At 34.9% G+C, this 21,387-nt stretch overlaps 5 protein-coding genes and 1 long non-coding RNA gene across 9 annotated transcripts; 5 read left to right on the top strand and 1 right to left on the bottom strand.

The window, feature by feature from the left end:
* Positions 1 to 1,769: 1,769 nt before the first annotated feature.
* LOC9329364 (serine/threonine-protein kinase fray2) lies at positions 1,770 to 4,955 on the top strand. Of its 2 annotated transcripts, XM_021014248.1 has the most exons (15): positions 1,770 to 1,966; positions 2,176 to 2,336; positions 2,427 to 2,681; positions 2,758 to 2,855; positions 2,925 to 2,972; positions 3,062 to 3,143; positions 3,274 to 3,339; positions 3,420 to 3,590; positions 3,678 to 3,734; positions 3,902 to 4,024; positions 4,127 to 4,169; positions 4,264 to 4,301; positions 4,395 to 4,447; positions 4,536 to 4,587; positions 4,669 to 4,955. In XM_021014248.1, exons 1-15 carry the CDS (start codon positions 1,942 to 1,944, stop codon positions 4,762 to 4,764), a joined length of 1,368 nt encoding a protein of 455 aa, XP_020869907.1. In that variant the 5' UTR covers positions 1,770 to 1,941; the 3' UTR covers positions 4,765 to 4,955. The 2 variants fall into 2 exon arrangements, with proteins under 2 accessions (XP_020869907.1, XP_020869908.1); XM_021014249.1 differs by lacking the exon at positions 4,669 to 4,955 and having other exon boundaries at positions 1,773 to 1,966; positions 4,264 to 4,447; positions 4,536 to 4,586.
* On the bottom strand, positions 4,787 to 5,038 carry LOC110225194. Its single transcript, XR_002329607.1, has 2 exons — positions 4,965 to 5,038; positions 4,787 to 4,851 (listed from the first exon to the last, which is right to left on the bottom strand). It is a non-coding gene; the product is annotated as an uncharacterized LOC110225194 (long non-coding RNA).
* A 21-nt stretch (positions 5,039 to 5,059) lies between these two features.
* On the top strand, positions 5,060 to 6,730 carry LOC9329363. Of its 2 annotated transcripts, XM_021014250.1 has the most exons (6): positions 5,060 to 5,155; positions 5,297 to 5,393; positions 5,488 to 5,652; positions 5,735 to 5,875; positions 5,957 to 6,100; positions 6,193 to 6,730. In XM_021014250.1, exons 2-6 carry the CDS (start codon positions 5,331 to 5,333, stop codon positions 6,499 to 6,501), a joined length of 822 nt encoding a protein of 273 aa, XP_020869909.1. In that variant the 5' UTR covers positions 5,060 to 5,155; positions 5,297 to 5,330; the 3' UTR covers positions 6,502 to 6,730. The 2 variants fall into 2 exon arrangements, with proteins under 2 accessions (XP_020869909.1, XP_002893302.1); XM_002893256.2 differs by lacking the exon at positions 5,060 to 5,155 and having other exon boundaries at positions 5,185 to 5,393.
* A 4,674-nt stretch (positions 6,731 to 11,404) lies between these two features.
* Positions 11,405 to 12,968, top strand: LOC9329362. Its single transcript, XM_021014251.1, has 5 exons — positions 11,405 to 11,615; positions 11,706 to 11,858; positions 11,985 to 12,119; positions 12,198 to 12,341; positions 12,431 to 12,968. Exons 1-5 carry the CDS (start codon positions 11,556 to 11,558, stop codon positions 12,710 to 12,712), a joined length of 774 nt encoding a protein of 257 aa, XP_020869910.1. The 5' UTR covers positions 11,405 to 11,555; the 3' UTR covers positions 12,713 to 12,968.
* A 229-nt stretch (positions 12,969 to 13,197) lies between these two features.
* Positions 13,198 to 19,025, top strand: LOC9329361. The gene is made up of 6 exons (XM_021011227.1): positions 13,198 to 13,316; positions 13,437 to 13,523; positions 13,602 to 13,748; positions 18,032 to 18,172; positions 18,263 to 18,409; positions 18,553 to 19,025. The coding sequence occupies exons 2-6, from the start codon at positions 13,473 to 13,475 to the stop codon at positions 18,865 to 18,867; spliced, it is 801 nt and encodes a 266-aa protein (XP_020866886.1). The 5' UTR covers positions 13,198 to 13,316; positions 13,437 to 13,472; the 3' UTR covers positions 18,868 to 19,025.
* An 833-nt stretch (positions 19,026 to 19,858) lies between these two features.
* LOC9329360 lies at positions 19,859 to 21,360 on the top strand. 2 transcript variants are annotated; one of them, XM_021011226.1, is made up of 5 exons: positions 19,859 to 20,033; positions 20,119 to 20,280; positions 20,390 to 20,530; positions 20,618 to 20,761; positions 20,888 to 21,360. In XM_021011226.1, the coding sequence occupies exons 1-5, from the start codon at positions 19,974 to 19,976 to the stop codon at positions 21,191 to 21,193; spliced, it is 813 nt and encodes a 270-aa protein (XP_020866885.1). In that variant the 5' UTR covers positions 19,859 to 19,973; the 3' UTR covers positions 21,194 to 21,360. The 2 variants fall into 2 exon arrangements, with proteins under 2 accessions (XP_020866885.1, XP_020866884.1); XM_021011225.1 differs by having other exon boundaries at positions 19,862 to 20,033; positions 20,119 to 20,286.
* The last annotated feature ends 27 nt before the right edge of the window (positions 21,361 to 21,387 follow it).

Raw genomic sequence — 21,387 nt, 5'->3', positions numbered from 1 at the left:
AACGTAGTGTGTGGTGGATGTGGATCGAGGGACCAAAACAACAAACCAATTTAAACGTAAACATACATTAACAAGAACCAGCCCCGGCCCAATATATTTGGAAGCCTTAGGGCTAAAAAATTTTTTTTGGCCTATTATTATATATAATGAGAAAATTTACTTAATTTTTTGAAAAATTTACGTATTTTTTATTGTAAAAATTGTTATTTTAAAATTTTTGGGCCTTTTTATACATTTTCTTATAAAAAATTAGGCCTTTTAAAATAGAATTGTCATATTAATAATATTTTTAGAAAATATTTGGGCCTTTTTTACATGTAAATTTTTTTTTGAAAAAAAAAAGCTCCGGACCGTCGCACCTCCGCCCTACCCTTCTAAGCCGGGGCTGACAAGAACACAAAATATCTGAGTAGAAAATAGCTGAAACTCATTTCTTCTTTTTATGCAATCACACTATCCCATCCTCTTGAAACGCCATAAATCGATATGATTGCAAACTTAAGCATGGTTGATCTTGTGGACGCAACATTTACTCCAAAAATTTTAGTTTTTTTCGTCAAACTTTCATCCGAAGCATTCGGCATCGTTTTCTCACCCGACATAGAAATTTTATGTTTGTTGTTTCTCTTGAGAAGCCTAGAATACGAAAATGATTAAGAGAAGAACAATTTTTGGGTTCACCCCTATTCACCCCCTTTGATTTTAGTCAATCAATTTGCCATGTCATATAACACTTAATTAGATATTAAAAAATAAACAAACAAATAAAATAAATTAAAAAATAAAATCATTAACAATAGGATCAGTTTAATTAACGGAGTTGTTGTTGAGAAAACAAATTAACAGAGTCCTCCTCTTCTCCTTTTAGGTTTTTGATTTCGTGGCCATTGTTACGTGAACTTGATGGATAAGTGAGCATTAACTTGGTATTAGAACCTTCATAATTCTATATAATTCTTGTCAAAAAAAATTTCATTCTTCTTTATGAATATGTTTATGGCTTTTTTAATAAAACGAAAATTGTATGGCAATAAAGTGACACGATTTCTCTTCTCTGCAAGTAATCGAATACTTGAGAGAGGGGCAATCGATCTAAAAGCTGGTAATTGTAAAACCCTAACAATATACTTCAATTATTAACAAAGCTGAGTCTTCTTCACGGCATCTCATACAACATGCAATGTCTTGGGCTTTTACCAGGATCGGAGACATATCAACATATATAATTGTTTTTATTTGATTTGATTTTATTTAATTTATTAAACAGATCCTATTGTTGATGATTTTAGTTTTTTAATTTATTTTATTTGTTTGTTTATTTTTTTAATATCTAATTAAGTGTTATATGACATGACAATTTGATTGGCTAAAATCAAAGGGGGTGAATACATGGGTTCACCCCCAAGGGTGAACCCAAGAATTGTTCGAGAAGAAGCCAAGCATCTACTAATTCATATACAAGAGAAATAAAAAGTTTAAGGATAATGGAATAGAAATTTTATTTGTCAAAAGCATTTAAATTACGAATATCTTAAAAAGTATATATTTTTTATAAATGAACAAATCACGTGTCACATACCTCCTAAAAAAACAGTATATATGTTCAATTATTTTGTAATTTTATTATTTAAACTATATCCTTCTGGTAATTTTGGACCTTAATTTAACAGATTCCAAAAACTACTGTACAAATATCCAATTAAATTGATATTTAGCATTACCAAATTTCAGTTTTATAAGCTAATGTTATTGTAAAATTCGTCAGCTAATATATAAATGTGAAATCAGAAGACTTAACAGTTTTTTCAGTCTCCAAAGTTTCCGAATCTTTCACTTCCACAAGTCCAAGAAAAATCGAATTCTCCAGCGATTTGTCAACGGAATTTTTCTCCACCACCGCTTCTTCTACGTCTCCTTCGTAGCCTCCTCCGTTACTCTCTCATGCTTCAGTTTTTTTCTCCGCCTCGTACGTAATCTCCGGCTCGTATTTCTCGCTCAAATCGTGTTTGGTTCTTTCTCCGATTTGTTACTTAAGAGTTCGGATTTTCGTTTGTTGGAATTGGATTAAGCATTTCCGTTACTTCAATGCGTTACTGTATATGAAATTGCGTATGGTTTTTGATCGGAGAAACTATCAATTTCGTTCTCGTCTCATTGATTTTCCGCATGAATCAGGCAATATGACGAGCTCATCGGGAACAAAATTTCCTCTGGATGCGAAAGATTACGAGCTTTTAGAGAGGATTGGCGATGGTGTTTACAGAGCTCGATGCATTTTACTTGATGAGATTGTGGCCATCAAGATTTGGAACCTTGAAAAATGCACTAAAGATTTGGTTCGTATCTTCATCTTTGTTCTTATTTGTTCATATTTAGGATTTATCATCGGAAATTGATATTTAGTCTGTTGTTGGAGGTAAATTCAGGAAACCATAAAGAAAGAAGTTCATAGATTGAGCTCAATTGATCATCCAAATCTATTGAGGTCGCATTGCTCTTTCATAGATGGTACCAGCTTGTGGATTGTGATGCCTTACATGTCGTGTGGCTCCTGCTTGAACATAATGAAATCAGTCTATCCAAATGGTCTTGAGGAGCCTGTAGTTGCTATATTTTTGCGGGAGATTCTAAAAGCTCTTGTTTACCTTCATGGACTAGGATACATCCATGGAAATGTTAAGGTACTTTAGTCCTAATCCAAGTTATGTACTTCGTTCTCCATCATGTTTTGATAGCACAATGTATCCTTCTTTCTAGGCCGGGAATATACTGGTAGACTCAGAAGGAACTGTTAAGCTTGGTGTGGAAAGGATGCCTACTAGTTCTGGGAATACTTTTGTTGGAACTCCATGCTGGTGCGTGCTATAGACTTGCTAAGTTCTAGGCTGTTTTCTTTAGCTTGAGGATATCTTTGCTCTTTCTAGGATCGCACCTGAGGAGGATACGCAGCAAGTTGATGGCTATGGTTTCAAGTATGTCTGCTGTTTTTTAGTGTACCTGTACTGCCATCTCAAAGGAGTAACTTGTCTAGGACTTATTAGTTTTATATTTAACTTACTAGATTGGATATCTGGTCGTTTGGCATGACTGCCCTGGAACTTGCCCATGGTCATTCCCCATTTTCAAAATATCCACATACGGTGGTGAGTCTTACCGTACAAGATAAACATGCACTGCTTTTTTATCCTTTCTGTCCAGTCTGTTTTATTGTTTTCCCTGATTCCTACTCTAGTTTCTTTTACTAGAGTGCTCTGTTTTTCATGATTGTTTCAGGCGCCACCATTGACCTTACAAAATTCTCCTTGTCCTGTCTATGAAGAAGATAATAAATTCTCTAAGGTCAGTGGACTTGAATGATCACACCTGAGAAATGTAGATTTTATCTCACTCATTAAGAAAGATACTATATATTATTGCAGTCTTTTAGAGAGTTGGTCGCAGCTTGCTTGATAAAAGATTTAGAAAAACGTCCGACCGCTTCAAAACTACTGGAATATCCATTCTTACAGCATACTCTTTCTACTGAATACTTGGCTAGTACGATTCTTGATAGCCTCTACCCGCTTGGTGAGCGTTTTAGAAAGCTGAAGGTTAGTTGAAGAGTTTCCTTCTCTGTTGATATTATCATTACTACCATTCATGTTTTTGACTGTGATTGAACCTTGGCAACACTTCAGGAGGAAGAGGCCAAGTTGGTTAAGCGTATAGATGGTAACAGTGAGAAATTATCTCAGGTATACGTCTGGACATACAAAGATAACTTTTGTTTATAACCATTTTAGTGTAACAAACGATAATCAACCCAGTTATTGTTAGTTTATATCTATGACCCGGTAATCTGGATTAGTGGAAAATAACTTTCCATGATCTTATTGCAATCCTCAATCCTTCTGATATACAGGTAACCATTGAAGGGCTGCTGACCTCTGGGAAACCTGCTAGTCCTGTGAACCCTGTTTCTTGCAATGCTGCTCAAATCCTCCCAATGTTACAGAATCTCCTGATCCAGAATGATATCCAAAGGGTTATTGCCATTTAAAAACGCTTCTTGTTGATATTTCACTCATAAATGTCGTTTGGATTTCCATCTTCTGGTAGTTTCACACTATTTTTATTTGCTTGGCAGGAAAGGGTAATCAGTTTAATGCAACTCTATGATCCAACTGCTGGTAAGTTTGCTGTTCTGTCGGCAGATTTTGCATCTTCTCTGTGTTACAAGTTCCGTGACCTGATCTTACAAGTTTCATGATCTGATCAATACAGAAATCAGAATTCCAGTTGTCAATACAGAAGGCGGGCAGGTTGGGTTTGCTTCTCATAACTTCCTAATGACATATGCATAGAGAGGACGTTGTGAGGCCAGGAACTAAGAGCCAAAAGTTCTGAATTCACAGATATCAACACCGGAGACGGATCTATTGTCTGAGGTTCACGTTTTGCAGCAGAGGTAATGATAAACCCCACAAGCTTTAAATCTCTTAAAGAACAAAGGTGAAAAAAATGCTTGATTGTTTCAATGGTTTCAAATGCTACAGCGTTAATAAGCTTGAAGAGGAGGTTGAGAAACAAAAAACAGAAAATGCTAAGGTATGTAAAAGATGGCCACACTCACACACATCTTCTCCTTCTTCTATTAGATCATCATGACCATTCATAATTTGGTTGCAGCTAGAAGGACAGATCAACCGCTTGACGAGGTGCACTGATCCTTACCGGCAGAATTGCTTTGTGCTCCATCTTGAAGGAGAGGCACCCCTTTTGTGAACATTCCATATATTGTTTTTTGTTTTTTTTTTTTTACTTTGGTGGATCTAAATCACCATTATCCATTCTTTTACACTGTTCATTCATCTAAATCAGATACACGAATATAAAGTTTCAGTGAACAGCTAAAAACCATTAGAGAGCTATTTTACAAGTTTCACAAAGTTGTATAAACGAATCTTTTGCATGTATAAAATTACCTTTGCAAAATCATATAGAAACTGCATCCTTCTATACAATTTTTGCTTGACCTGTCTAAAGAAATCAAATTGAGAATTTAGGGACAGGTAAAACAAGCAGATAATAACTTTGGTCTCCTCTTACTTGATGTAGCTCTCACCTGTACGTTAAGAACTCATGAGAATTGAGCTGCCCATTTCTCTGTTCTTTGGTAAGCAAAACCTAACGTACACTACTATTCTCTCATTTTCATTTTGAAAATTGGTTAACTCTGCATCAACCTTTTATGTAAGACTCCTCAAAGCATACCGTATACGAGCTTTAGATCGTCATTTTCTCTTTCTTTCATCAGGTAATTATTGTTTGGACTTAACTTTCAAAGAGAAATGAATGTATTTCCAAGATTTGTTGGCTGGATCAACCAGAACCTGCAACAACAGCCTGTTCAGGTTAGTTTCATTTTCATCATTTATAGAACCAGAGAAAGTCATATCGATATAAATTACTATAGAAGATAGATTATGGTTCTGTTTGTTGTTGTAGGATGAGTCCAAGAGATCTGAGAATGTCGACTCTAATTCAGTGTCAGAGAAAGATACTAATAAACAGGAATTTTATTATGACAAAGCTGAGGCTAAGAAGCAAGGAAAACTTTGGAGAGCTGCAGAGAAGAAGAAACCATGGTATGATGCTCCTGCTAAAGTGAAGGTAAGACTTAAGATTTTATTTTCTTAAAAGGAATTAAGAAAAACAAAAATCTGAATGATTTCTTATATTTTGATGTTTAAAGGTGACAACAAAGAAGGGTCTTTGCCACATGCACATAGAATTGACAGTAGGATTGCCTCCTGAAGGAGTCTACGATTTGTTCGCTAATCCAAACGACTTTCCATTCTTCAGGATTGATAATGAGACTGGGCGCGAACTTTTGGTTTTTCTCTAAACATTTTATGATTCAAATGTGGTATTAATAATAGAAATATTTGAGAGTGTGATATTTTTTCTGATGAAGGAAAACAAATCAAGAAAGGTTTTGATGAAGGATGGACCGAGGCAGATCGCGCGGTTGGAGAAAGCTGTGACCTGGGACTTTCTTTGGTGGTGTGGAGCTTTTCCGTTTACTCTAATTGTTGATGAAAACCAAAAAGATTTTAGAGTAAGCAGCTTCCCTATATCCCTTCACAATAATCAATAATTTTTGTTTCATACTAGGGAAACTTAACTTAGGTTTCTCTTGCTTATGGATAGGCAAAATATAAGAAAAAGAAAATGATGTTCATGAAAGTTTTTGAGGGTAAATGGAAAATAGAGTCACTGTACGTAGATTCAGAACGCTTGTGCAAGGACAGAGAGCCGAAGAGTCGAGAAGAATACAAAAGATGTAGTGGCGGACAAGGAAAAGTTGCATCGAAAGTGACAATGGACCAATACTTCCAACCTTATTTTCTTCTTAATATACCACCGCTTTCTTGGTACATTCGTGGGATCACCATCAAAACCACCAAAAAACTGCTCAAATTGATTCAAAATGCAAGTATCATGTTCCGAGACGCTTGAAACAATGCTTAGAAAGACTTCAAGCAAGAAACACGAAATGACTAGCATAAATGATCATATATACACAAATATATGATCAAAAGACTAGCATATGTTGTAACTTGTAAATTCAATATATATGTATATTCCTTAAGCAAAAATTAGTTTAACGTCGACTTTAGGACTTCAGTTACCTTAGACCTAACTCGATGCTCTACTTGATCTTTATAGATTCCATCACATTTAATTCCAGTCCATTGTCCACGCAATGCATGTTGACATGTTTACCACTTACCTCATTCCCTAAAAATTTTGCACCATAATTAGATTATTGTTATAAACCATATGGATGGACTCCATAACCGGCCCATGGCCCATTAGGGTTTTACCTTATTCTCTGTATCCTGCTATTGTTCTTGTATATATATCTCTTATTCTATTAATAAGATGAACAGTTCACAAACTCTAAACTCTTGTTTTGCTACTTGCTGAGCAAAACAATGAGTTATAAATAGTGAAATGAGACCTCCTGGTCCTACCCCATTATCAGAAGCCCATTGGGCTGAAGAGCCTAAAGAGCCTAAAAAGACTAAAGAGTCTAACCACGTACAAAGAGATAAGTATCATGGCCACAGTCATGGTAAATGGAATGGCCATGGTAGAAGTGGCAATTATAATTTATATGATCAAGGAAAAATTCATATGGTTAAGGCCGCCGACCCGACTTTGGTCGTAATCGAGTTAGAGGCCGTGGTATACCCAAACCACAACACTCAAATAAACTTGTTTGCCACTGATGAGGAATGGGGAAACCATTAGACTAAGACGTGCATGACACCTAAGCATCTCGTTGATCTCTATCAAGAGAGTTTGAAAAGAATCAAGAAGCTCATTTAGTTCATCACGATGGTGAAGAAGATTTCGACCATGAGATAGATGATTATGAGAATTCAATAAACGAAATATCTAAAGACATGGTTCATTAGCCAAATTGCGGGTATAGCTAAATTTAGTGAAGGCTAAGGGTAGGCCCATGGCAGGCCCATATTCCCAAGGGCACGCATACTCAGATGCCTCATATTCACCCAGCTCAAAGGGGTTTGTTGAGTTTCAAAGAAATGTGTTTGAATAGTTTCCACATTGAAACTAAGGGTGAAGGGAACAAAGGATTCCCATATATTACTAAGAGCATCCAAGACCATGAGAAGGTCTTACAGACTATACCTGCGTCATATATCTTTACTATGCCAAGGTCAATATGATAAAGGCTAATAAAGTAAACAAATAAGGGTTTACTGAGAGATTCACTAATGGCATGACCGGCTTGGCAAGCCCGGTTCGAATATGATGCGTAAATTAATTCAAAGTTCTAAAGGGCACACCCTTAAAGAAAACCGAGTTTTCCCTAAGCACCACACGTGCATAGCCTGTTCACAAGGGAAGCTTATCACTCGACCTTCACCAGTCAAAGTGTCTAAAGAGACCTTACATTTTCTGGAACGAATTCAAGGAGACATATGTGGTCCGATCCATCCACCTTGTGGAATATTTCGGTACTTCATGGTTTTAATCGATGCATCGACCCGCTGGTCGCATGTTTGCCTATTGTCTTCTAGGAACCAAGCGTTTGTTAGGTTATTGGCCCAAATCATCAGATTGCGAGCCCATTTTCCAGATTTTCCTCTTAAGACCATACGTTTAGATAATGCTGGTGAATTCACTTCCCAAGCATTTAATGACTATTGTATGGCCATGGGGGTAAGTGTGGAACATCCTGTGGCACATCTCCATACACAGAACGGATTAGCTGAATCCCTCATTAAACGAATTCAACTAATTGCTCGACCATTATTCATGAGGTTACAGCTTCCGGTCTCAGCTTGGGGACATGCAGTTTTACACGCTGTTGAACTAATACACATTCGGCCATCTAGTGAGCATAGATATTCCCCATCTCAATTGCTAACGGGTCATGAGCCAGACGTTTCCCATCTAAAGACATTTGGGTGTGTCACCTATTTACCCATAGCACCACCACAGAGAGCAAATGATGGGACCTCAAAAGGGGATGGGAATATACATTAACAATGATTCTCCCACCATCATTAAGTATCTCGAGCCAAAGGCCAGATACAAGGATTGTCATCTCAATGAATCCGTTTTCCCAACACTAGGTGGAGAGACTAACAAGCTGGTCAAAGAACTTACATGGAATCAAACATCCTTCACATGGCAAGATCCTCGGACTCCATCAGAGATCCAAAAGACTATATATCTGCAAAAGCTAGCTAAAACAGTTGCCAAGATTCCTATAATGACCCAAAGAGAGTAACAAAATCGTACATACCAGCTTGTAATGCACCAGTACGTATTGATGTTCACAAGGAACACAATCAAGTTGCTACAGAGGCTACAACACGTAAGAAACGTGGTAGACCCAAAAGGTTCCAAAGACAAGAACCCTCGGAAATCAAAGAAAGGTGCAAGGGAAACCGAGAAGGTTCAAGAAACCATAGACATGGCCGGCTAATAGACATAACCCTAAGGTACCAATCAATGAGGTTTGGGACGCCAAACCTCAAGGTCCTGAAGGTGTAAAGAGATCTCTATAAACTATATCATGTCTAGAATACAATGGAACCAAAAAGATGTCGACATCAATGATAATATATTTGCGCACAAGGTAGCAACTGAAATGAATGAGGATCAGGAGCCCACGTCTATACTAGAGTGCACTCAAAGACCTGATTGATTAAAATGGTACAAGACATAAAACGTGGAGCTAAGAATCATTAAGAAGAAGAATGTGTTTGGTCCAATACAAAGGACACCATTCAATGTAAAGCCAGTGGGACAAATGAGTCTTTGTGATTGTGTGAAATAAACATAGTGAAAGCGTGATATATCAGACACGGCTTGTCGCACAAGGATTCACACAAAGACCAGAAATAGAGGAGATATACTCCCCTGTGGTGGATGCTAAGACATTTAAATCTTTGCTAAGTCTGGCTATATAAAAGAGAAAGATTTGCGGCTAATGGATGTAATGCCTGCATATTTATATAAGTCCACTGGATAATATATGAGATTACCAGAGGGTATTGAGCTCAAAGATAAGAAAGATTTTCGAGAACAGCACTGCATAAGGCTGGACAAATCCTTATATGGACTGAAACAAAGCGGACGTATGTGGTATAACCGGTTAAGCGAATATCTCATCAGAGAAGGCTATAAAAACGATCCGATCAGTCCATGTATTTTTATCAAGAAGTTTGCAAACAAAGGATTTGTAATCATAGCAGTGTATATGAATGATTTAAACCTCTGGATAATCGCCCAAACAGTTGAGTATATCTAAAGAAAGAATCTCAAATGAAAGACCTAGGCAATAATTAAGTTCTGTTTGGGATTACAACCTGAGTACGTGAATAATGGAATCCTTGTGCATCAAATGGCATACACTGAAAGAGTACTCAAGGAAATTTAATAAGGACCAGGCCCGCCCATTGACCAGGCCCAATGGTGGTGAGAAGCCTCAAATTGGATAGTGATCCATTCAGTCCGAAAATGCCATACCTCAGTGCCATAGGAGTTCTAATGAATTTGGCTAGACACACTAGACCAAACATTTGTTTTGCCGTGAGTCTCTTGTCTAAATTTAGTTCATGATCAACCCAAGGCACTGGAAAGGTTTAAAGGAAAGTTTGGTTAAAATTTAAAGTTCATTCTTCCTGCGTTGTTTACTTGGGTTTATTCTATAATGATCTAACCAAAGAAGGTCAAGTTTGCTTTGGTTTAGCTTGATTTGCTGATGAAGGTTATTCATAAGATCAGATTATGGCATGGTCAATGAATAGGAACTACGTGTGGCTTGATCCCTTCCCACGGGTACGTAGGCAGCCTTCCTTAAGGCGCAGCCTTCCTTAAGGCGCAGCTACTACTACTACTACTACTACTACTACTACTACTACTACTACTACATCAAAGACCATCATATTTGAAGATAACACATCCTGTATTGCTCAACTCAAGGATGGCTACACTAAGAGGGATCGAACGAAAAATATTATGCCCAAGTTCTTCTTCACTCATGAATTACAGAAGGACGGTCAGGTCAAAGTTCAACAGATCCGGTCAAGTGAGAATTCAGCCAACCTATTCACCAAATCATTGCCGACTTCAACGTTCCGGAAGCTCATTCATCAGATCGGAATGTGCGGACTTAAGGATCTACAGTGATGCTCAAATCAGGGGGAGTAATGCGTGTTGTACTCTTTTTCCTTCACCATGGTTTTGTCCCACTGGGTTTTCCTGGTAAGGTTTTAATGAGGCAACATTCCCCAGCGCATTATAGAGATCCCGGTTTAGTATCGGGCACGGTTATGTCTTTCAAGGGGGAGTGTTATAAACCATATGGATGAACTCCATAATCGGCCCATGGCCCATTAAGGTTTTACCTTATTCTCTGTATCCTGCTATTGTTCTTGTATATATATCTCTTATTCTATTAATAAGATGAACAGTTCACAACAATTATCAAATTTTAGTGTTAAATCTATATATATATATTACTCATTTTGCACCTAAGGACCTAATCGCATTCTTGAGTTGTTAGCGTAAAACTAGTTCCTCGATTCCAATGCAACAGATCAAGATTATGTGACTTTGCAGTTTTTACACTAAATCCATACTATTGTAACTTTATTCGTATGTCGGACCAATATTATGCAATTTTGGCGGTGAGTCATAATTTCATGATTTTCGAAACAAAATCATGCAATTTGAATTTTCAGTTCGAAACTTCACAAATTACAGTTGTTTAAAACCTTCATTTTATTTGTCTTCATGTTGTTCTTGCCTATACGTCAAGAACTCATGAGAATCAAGCTGCCCACTTCTTTGATTCGCGATACGTAATGTACACTTCTCCAATATCATATTGTTTTCTTCTTTTTTTCTTTCTGAATCTAACACAAGCATTTATCTAAGGTTTCTCAAACCATAAGCTTGGATAGTCATTTTCTCTTGCTCTAATCAGATAAGTATCATTTGTGGACTAATTACTTGAGAAAGAAATGAGTGTATTTCCAGGATTTGGTGGCTGGATCAATCAAAACAGTCAACAACCTCCTAAGGTTAGTTATTATTTTCCATCAATCAATCAGAGAACCCAAAAAGTCAAATAGATGCAAAGAGATTATGATTCTGTTTGTTTTTTTTTATAGGCTGAGTCCAAGAGATCTGAGAATGTTGAATCTAATTCAGAGCCACCGTTAGAATTTAAATACTATGATAAAGATGAAGTGGATAAGCAAGTTCAACTTTGGATAGAGGAAGACAAAAAGTATCCATGGAAAGATGCTCCTCCTAAGGTGAAGGTAATAATTAATAGCAAATCAGCAAATAAAACTTAAAAACTTGAGGTTTTTTTGCCTTTAGATGAATTGATAAAATTAAAAAAAAAAATCTTTTTAATGTCTTGTATTTTTTTTTTATGTTTGAAGGTGACAAGAAAAAAAGGTCTTTACCATATGCACATAGAATTGACGAAAGGAAGAGTTCCTGAATCAGTCTACTTATTATTCGCTAATCCACTCAACAACCAATACTTCCAAGACTTCGATGGGCACAACTTTCTGGTTTTCTTTTCATCAATGTATGATTAAATATTGTGTATAAAATATAGCACCTACTTGAGAGTGTGAATTTTCTTGAAGGAAAACAAATCAAGAAAACTTTTGCTGAAGGATGGACCGAGGCGGATTGCGGAGGTAGAGAAAGTTGTATCCTGGAAATTCCTTTGGTTCTCTGGAGCTCTCCCAATAAGTCTAATTGTCGAAGACAACCAAAAATATCTTACCGTAAGAAATTTCTCTATATCCCTCACAAGAATCAATTCTTTTTGTTAGCTTTTAGGGTGAATTAATTTGGATTTGATATTTTTTTTAAGGGAAATTATAAGAAAAAGAACGTGAAGTTCATGAAAGTCTTCGAGGGTAGCTGGAAAGTGGAGCCACTTTTCATAGATTCAGAACGCTTGTGCAAGCAAATTAAGCCCAAGAGTCGAGAAGAGTACAAAAAATGTAGTGGGGGACGAGGAAGGATTGCATCAAAGGTGACAATGGAGCAGATCTTTCAGCCTTCTTTTCCTCTTAATCTTCCTCCCTTTTCTTGGATCATCCGTGGGATCACCATCAAAACCACCAAGAATCTACTCGATGTGGCTCCATAAGACACTAATCTTCAAAACTAAAAACTGAAATACTTTTCTTTAATGACCAAAAAGATGCAATATGAATTTAGTTGTTTATTTTATCACCTTGACCTCTAGACTCACCGTTCTTGGATTTTGCATCTTCAGCATAAAAATCTGATAATCACAAATTACATTTATGATTTGTAATTTTAAGCTCTACATTCATTCTGCAATGTCGCCAAATCATGATAATGCTATATATGCAACAAATCACAATGATGTGATTTTAAGATTTAGGCGGTATTTATTTTTGTTTGTCAACAACATTATATTATGTCATATATATTATTTTGCATCAAATATTGATTCCGAAATTCCTACACAAAAATCATGGTTTATATTTGCATCTTTATGCGAAAAGTCTCGATTATATAATTTTCCATCAAATTTTTATTTCGTAATTTGACATCAAATTTTTATTTTGTTTCATGTTGTGAAAACGGGAAAAGTTATAAGATTTTACAAATTAGAACAACAGACTGCTCACGAACCTTTAATCTCCTCTTTCTTTAGGTAGGTCTAGCCTCTGCGTCAAGAACTCACTAAAATCAAGCTGCTCACTTCTTGTTTCGCTGTATACGTACACTCCTCCACCACCAGCCCCTCAGCTATTATATTCTTTCAATTTAAATAAACTTTATATTACAATATTCCTCATATACACAAGCTTTGGATTGTCGTTTGCTCTTGTTTTTATCAGGTAAGCATCATTTGTAGACTACATTTTCAGAGAGAAATGGGTATATTTCCTGGTTTGATTAATCAGAACACACAACAGCCTCCAGAGGTCAGTTTCATTTCCATCTATCAGAGAACCCTAGGAGGTCAAATCAACATGAAGTTATGATTCTATTTGTTTTTCTAGGTCGATTCCAAGAAATCTGGGAATGTTAAACCTAAGTCAGTGTCAGAGACTTATCCTGAGGACAGACAAGAATTAAAGAAGCAACTAAAACTTTGGAGAGCTTCAGAGAAGGATTCTGCATGGTATGATTATCCTCCTAAGGTGAAGGTAAGTAAGATCACAAACCAACAAGAAATTCTCCTTTCTTAGATTTGGCGTGACGGTTGATCCATGAAAAACATGTGTGTGGCCATATTATCGTGACATAATATTAAATTTTACTTTATAAGAACATATAATTTATACTTTCAAAAAAGAAAGAACATACAATTTATTTAAAATTCAATATGAAAGTATTTTTTTATTTTATATACAATTTTCGGGTTAATAAATATTCCGACTCATCAAAGTGCTTGTTTTTTATACTTTCGATTTTACAGGCGTTAAAATACATCGAAAATGCCATTATTATTATTTATTTTTTTTCAAAGAAAATCCTTCTAGTTGAACGTTTTTTTTTTTAATGAATAAGAGATTTTAGGCCTAGTTACATATTATCCCTTCGTACTAGGGATCATAACATTTTATATGATTTTCTACCAAATGTCATTCTTACTGACTACCTAAACATGACAATAAAATCTTTGATTAAGAGTTGTCTATGATATTTTGTTAGTTTGTTAATAGAATTAACTATAAGTATTTAGTGTGAAAGTCCGCTACGTGACTACGCCGACAACGTAAATTAAATACAAGCAGCACGCTGTTTAGTCTGTGTCGTAAGAGCATCATTATAGGTAGTTTCTTAGAGATAGATCTTCGTAATTTCTATACTATTAAAAGAGAAGTACAAATGAAAATGGGTCGAGTTAAAATCAGAAAATTGACCCGAAATTCTGAAATCGGATCTTTGAAATTTTTTTGGAATATAAATTCGAATTAATAATGAAAAATCGAAATAAAATCAAATATTTATGGAAATCAAATAAAATCTGATTGTACTTATGGTAACTAATAATAAAAGCATATTCCAAACAATATTATACATTAATTACGTATAATAAATTTGTTCATATATTTTTGGGATTAATTCCATAACAATCAACGTTTTTGTCATTAATTTCGCCCATTTTAGCCAATTATCATTAATTGAAAGATATTTTACTTGCTTCTAAAGATTTCTAGAAAATTTATCACAAATAACTCATCTGTTTTATAAGTTAAATTGATATTTTTATTTTAGTCGTGTAAATTAAATAGATATGAAATCCATGTAACTAATTTTAATTTAATTAGATTAAATCGAAATTATGATATTTTCATATCTATAGCTTACCAAAGAAGTTTAATTTTCAATTTATAAAGATTTCTTGAATATGATTTTAGAATTATTCAACAAGATGATAAGTATTTATTAAATTTTGTGAATCATGAAAAATAATAATTAATTTTTAATCATTATACTTCATCTTTTAATCTCTCATCTAACAAATAAGATACATATTCTATTATTACGATGTCCAAACTTCATTTTGTTGTATGACTAAATAATATTCCCATTAGAACTGTCAAAGCGAGTTGATTCGTCCCGTTAAATCCGTTTTGCGATAGACAAAAAATATTTTGACTTGTAGTTAGTCGGTCCGCACAACCCGCGGGTAGCATATATGAAATACAAACCCGTCCCGCGAATGTATGCGGATTTGCGGGATTGTCCATGGATTTTGTTTAAATAATTTTAAAGTAACCAAAATTTAAAATACTACTAAAATAAATAAATAAATCAAAATACTATTAAAAGTTTGTTTAAATTACCACATGTTGAATAAATTATAATTTTATCAATAAATACTAATATGCGGGCTGATCCGCCAACCCGCAGATGAAAACCGATTAAACCTATGACCCACTGCGAATTAATCCATGTGGCCCGCTTATTTGCGGGTTTAATATATTTTCCCAAATCTGCCCTATAGTGAGATGATGTGGGCTCGACCCGCGGTTTTTGACCTATTTTGACTGCTCTAATTCCCATGAATCGTCTAATTTTAGAATTTTAAAACACAAAATTTAATTTTGTAAATCATAATTAATACGATGGGTATATTTATAAACAATTTTACATTTTCTCTACAATTCGTTATTATGAATATTTATAAGTATACTACACGATTCGTTCTACTAAAAACACATACAATATTAAACGCAACGTATGTAAACCAATATTCTCCCGCGGTGGACCGCGGGTCCGATCCTAGTATTTAAATAATTTATTTGTAAAAGTGATTGTTAAGAGATAGTATTTTTGAGTTAAGATTTTTGTTTGATTAATGGTAGGTTCTTAACATGTGGTTCTTAGAAAAAAAAATATTAATATAAAATAAAATTTATAATTATAGAAAAATTAATAATTGTTGCAAATTAAAAAAATTAAAACATACATGAGATACAATTTATAACATAAATCACAAATATTTTAAACTTAATTTCTTTTATATTTTGTCCATATATGCTCGACCAAATCATTCTTCAATTGTTGATGCATACCTCGATCACGAACTCGAGCTCTATTATCGAAGAAATTAGAAGGCGTATCTGTAGAATATGTGAAATCCGCCCAATCAAAACGTGACACGTGGCACTTCCTAGGTATTAAAGTGATTTAAATTAAGGGAGACTTACAAAAATGCCCCTTTTTAAATACCCCTTTTCAAAAATGCCCCCTTTGGATGTCCATTTTTAAAAAAACCCCTTTTATGTACAAAATGACTAAATTACCCTTCTTTTAATAAAAGATATCATAAATATATAAAGAAATATAACAAAATTAGGTCCACAAAATACAAAATATTTTTTGGCGGGAAAAGTGATCCCCCAATTTTTCCCGCCAAAACACTTGTAAAAATTTGTAAAACCTTTAAAATACCTTGTAAAATTTTCCCGTAAAATTTTTCCCGCCAAAAAATTTTCCCGCCAAAAAATTTTTTTTGCGGGAAAAGTGATTCCGCAATTTTTTTGGCGTTAAATTTTTGGCGGGAAAAATTTTCCCGCCAAAAATTTACAAGGTATTTTAAAGGTTTTTTACAAGGTATTTATAAGTGTTTTGGCGGGAAAATTGCGGGATCACTTTTCCCGCCAAAAAATATTTTGTATTTTGTGGACCTAATTTTGTTTCAAATAAGGGTAAAATGGTCATTAAAAATTAAAAGAGGGCAAACTTAAAAATGGACTCTCAAAGGGGGCATTTTTGAAAAGGGGTATTGAAAAAGGGGCATTTTTAACAATTTCTCTTAAATTAAATAGTTAATACTTTAATAAGCTAAGGAACGTTCCTTAGCTTATTAAAGTATTAATTTAAAAAACTTTAATACCTAAGATTCAGCTAACATCCCCCCTATAATGATGCTCTAAAGTGATCTAATCTTTTGTTTGGGTAAATTTCTAGAAGCTGCAAATAAATGATATAGATATTTGAAAATATCTAAAATTTTGACGATTATGAATACTAGGCCTGGGCACAAATATGGATCCACATAGAACCGAACCGAACCGAACCGAAATTGATGGGTACGGTTCGGTTCCGGTTCTAGTGAAAATATTAATCTGATCTTGAATCAAAGAACCATGTGTATCGATTCGGTTCGGGTAGGAACCGATATCCATTCGGGTACCTAAAAAATATAGCCCATTAACCTATATTTATATAATCCAAAGTTTCAAACTCATCTAGACATAAATCTAACTACCCAAGCCTAACAACCTACCATATATCTCTCTTAGCCTCTTATATATTTCTCTGAAACCTAAAGAGAAACCCTAGTTTGTTATCTTTTTCTCAAAGAAGGAGACGCCGCAGACAACAACTCTCTCTTTCGAATCATTGCAAATCGAAGACAAAGCTTCTTTTGGTGTCTTTTTAAAACTTGTGTTTTGTGGTATTTTTGAAACTTTGGGTGTCTTTTGACTTAATACTTTTCAAGTTTCAACTATTTTTTGAATTTGTAATGGTACGAAGACTAATATGTGATGTTGTATTGCATAATTGCATTTGAATTTTGCATTATAATTCTATTGTTTTTTCGGTTCCAAAAATATCCAAAACCGTTTGGTTCCTAATCGGTTCCAAAATTTATTACCCGAACCGAACCGAACCGAATAGAAACCAAACTAGAACCGAACCGATATTGATATGGTTCCAATATGGTTTCTAAATCTCAGAACCAAAATACTTGGAACCAAATGGTTCGGTTCTAGAACCGAACCGAATACCCAAACGCCCAAGCCTAATAATACTATGGGATTCCCTAAAATAAACGAATTGATTTCTTAATCATTGATTATAGTTACATGAAATGAAAACTACTGGGCCTTCCTTAAAACAGTAAAAAATGGTGGAACTAGATAAAAAAAAAAATTACTAAACAAATTTCTTATATCTTTTATGTTTGAAGGTGACAAAGGAAAAGGATCTTTACCATTTGAACATGAAATTTACAATAGGATTGCCTCCTGAAGCAGTCTTCGATATACTCACTAGTTATGAGAACCCATCATATTTCACAATGATGAAAAAAGGGAAGCCCCAAACTCTGGTATTTGTTTCTTACTTCTTGTTATTGTATCTTTCGATTTGAGTATTAATAATTAGCAGTACTTGCGAATGTGACATTTTTCTTATGAAGGAACACGTATCAAGTAAGGTTTTTAGCGATCTTGGACTGACAGAGAAGCACGTGAGGGTGGAAAAAGCTGCTCCCTGGAGGTTCCTTTGGTGGTCTGGATCTATCCCGGTACATCTAACTTTCAATGAGAGTCGAAAAGATTTCAGCGTAAGAAATTTTCTCTATATCTACCACAAAGATCAAAGTTTGTAAAGATTTATGGGCCTGCTTTGGCCCGAAGTTTCCGTATATCAAGTAATGTTTAATTTTTTTTTTTAATTTGGTTTATATATGTTGCTTACTGTGGACAGGCATTATATATGATTCCGAAAAAGAACGTGATGTTCATGAAAAGGTTCTATGGTAAGTGGCAAATAGAGCCATGGTACGTAGATAACATGCGCTTTTGCAAGCCTAGGCTCCCAAAGAATCGAGAAGAATATAGACAGTGTACTGGTGGAAAAGGATTGATTGGCTCGAGAGTGACATTGGACCAGTCTTTTCAGCCTTCTTCTTATCTTAACCTGCCACCGATTTCTTGGTACATCCGTAGGGCCACAGTCAAGACCACCAAGGCTCTAGTCGAAGATCTTCAAATTCAGGCCGCCGTTATCAGAAGCGTTTGAAACTCTTTCCAATCCGATATTTGCTAGTTACGCCATTTTTATACAAACATTAATCTCAAATAATATTGGAATACTGTAAAAAAAATCACGTTCTGTCCAAGAAAAAGAAAGACTCACTTTATATAAAGCCGAACATCGGAATACTAATTGGTTAAAAATCGGAAAACCCTTAATTAAACTATGTAACAAACATACCAGCTAATTAAATTCAAGGCAGCCAATGATTGAAATATCAGGAAGATAGGAGGATTTACGTTTCTTTCCATTGTACTGATTTTTTCAAGTATATCAAACGGACATGATAAGTTTGGTACTGATGGAAGTATATATGGAACCATAATGCGGGACGAAATATTAGGCAGAGTGGAATTTTTTTTTTTTTTTTGTATGAAAAAGTGGAATATTTTATCAGAATTTACAAAACTAGATAGAATTTATTCTATAGTTAAAAATCGATAAATCAATTTGACCATATGCGGATCATATTGAAAAAAAACAATTTTTTTTTTGTATGAATGTAAAATTGTATTCACCTAAAAAACTGTTTTAGAATGAATGCATCTAGAAATCAAAGATTTGAATTTTTAGAAAACTAGAGACAAGAAACAATTAAGTGCCACGAGTTTGAAACCAATATTGAAGTCCTCCTTCAAAGAGTATTGAACCCGCCAAAGTGCTTAGCCGGTTTCGGATTCTTTTGTCAATGGATCTAGTCAGGTTAATTAGAGAAAAAAAAAAAAAAAAACAATTTCTATCAAAGCAACCCGACTAATTAGTCGAGTTGACGAATTCTGCTTCCGTGAAAGCATGCGCCAGTCTCCAATATATCGACATCTTGACCACTAAATCCATACTAAAGAAGGAAAATAACTTCTTTGTTTCTTCAATACGTAAAACTCACGAGAATGGAGCTGCCCACTTCTTTTGTTTCTCCTTACGTAAAACATAACGTAAACCATCAATCTTTATCTCAGTTTCATGACTTTCATTTTTTATTTTTTTTCTTTCCAAATCAATATCATAATATATACGAGTTTTAATCGTCATTTGCATTTGCTCTGATTAGGTAAGTATAGTTTGTGCATGGTAAATAAATTCAGAAAGAAATGAGTGTATTTCCTGGATTTGGTGGCTGGATCAATCAGAACATTCAACAGCCTCCTAAGGTCAGTTTCATTTCCATCAATATTCAGAGAACCTGAAAAGTTACATTGATTCAAAATAAAATAAACTCTGTTTGTTGTTGTGTAGGCTGAGTCCAGGAGATCTGAGAATGTTAAATCTAATTTAGTTTCAGAGAAAGATACTAATAATGAGGAAGGACTAAATTATGAAGAAGAGGAAATGAAGAGGCAACATGAACTTTGGAAAGCTGCGGAGAAGAAGCATCCATGGTATGATGCACCTCCTAAGGTGAAGGTAGTCAAAGCAAATGAGCTAACAAAATCTCGATACTTAGATCTTTAAAGGAATTCGTTAAAAAAAAAGAGTGTAAATAATTCTTTATTTTTTGTATTTCAAGGTTACAACAAAAAAGGGTCTTTGTCATATGAACATAGAATTGACATTGGGCTTGACTCCTGATGGAGTCTATGAACTTTTTACTAATCCAAGTAACGGCTCACTCTTCTTCGATATGGACATGAATGGCCGCCCACTTCTGGTTTTCTTTTCCCTCTATAATTGTATGTTTCGAATAATGTGGTATTAATTATAGTAGTACTTGAGAGTGTGATATTTTTTGATGAAGGCAACCAAATCAAGAAAGGTTTTGAAGAAGGATGGACCGAGGCAGATCGTGAGATTGAAGAAAGCTGTGGCTTGGGACTTTCTTTGGTGGTCTGGAGATTTTCCGATACATCTAATTGTCGATGTAAACAAAAAAGATCTTACAGTAAGGAGCTTTTCTATTCCCCTGACAACAAGAAATATTTCTGTATGTTTTTTTGATAAATATCACTATTTTTTATTTTGTATTGGTGAATTTTATAACTTGGATTCTCTTGCTTATGGAGGACAGGCAAAATATAAGAAAGAGAAAATGATGTTCATGAAAGTTTTCGAAGGTAACTGGAAAATAGAGCCACTATACGTAGATTCAGTCCGCTTGTGCAAGCATAAGGAGCCTAAGAGTCTACAAGAATACAAAACATGTAGTGGCGGACAAGGAAGGGTTGCATCGAAAGTAACAATGGACCAATATTTTCAGCCATATACTCCTTTTAATCTGCCACCAATTTCTTGGTTCATTCGTGATATCACCATCAGGACCACCAAAACTCTGCTCAAAATGCTTCAACATGCGAGTGTTGTACTACGAGAGTGAGTCTCTAGATAACAATGTTATAAAGGCATCAAGCAACAAACATAGAAATCACTAACCTAACTGATCACACATATGTATGTTGTAAGTTGTAACAAAGCTCTATACCAATATATCTGGTACAACATAAAAGGATGGAAACGGTTCAATCGGATGCGTCATGACGTGAATAGTACGGAAAGTGCTTCTCGTCGACA

This window comes from Arabidopsis lyrata, assembly GCF_000004255.2.
Source record: "Arabidopsis lyrata subsp. lyrata unplaced genomic scaffold ARALYscaffold_1, whole genome shotgun sequence".
In the NCBI taxonomy this organism is placed as follows: Eukaryota; Viridiplantae; Streptophyta; class Magnoliopsida; order Brassicales; family Brassicaceae; genus Arabidopsis; species Arabidopsis lyrata.
Note: the sequence above shows the minus strand (reverse complement) of the source record. Positions and strands in the feature narration are given on the sequence as shown.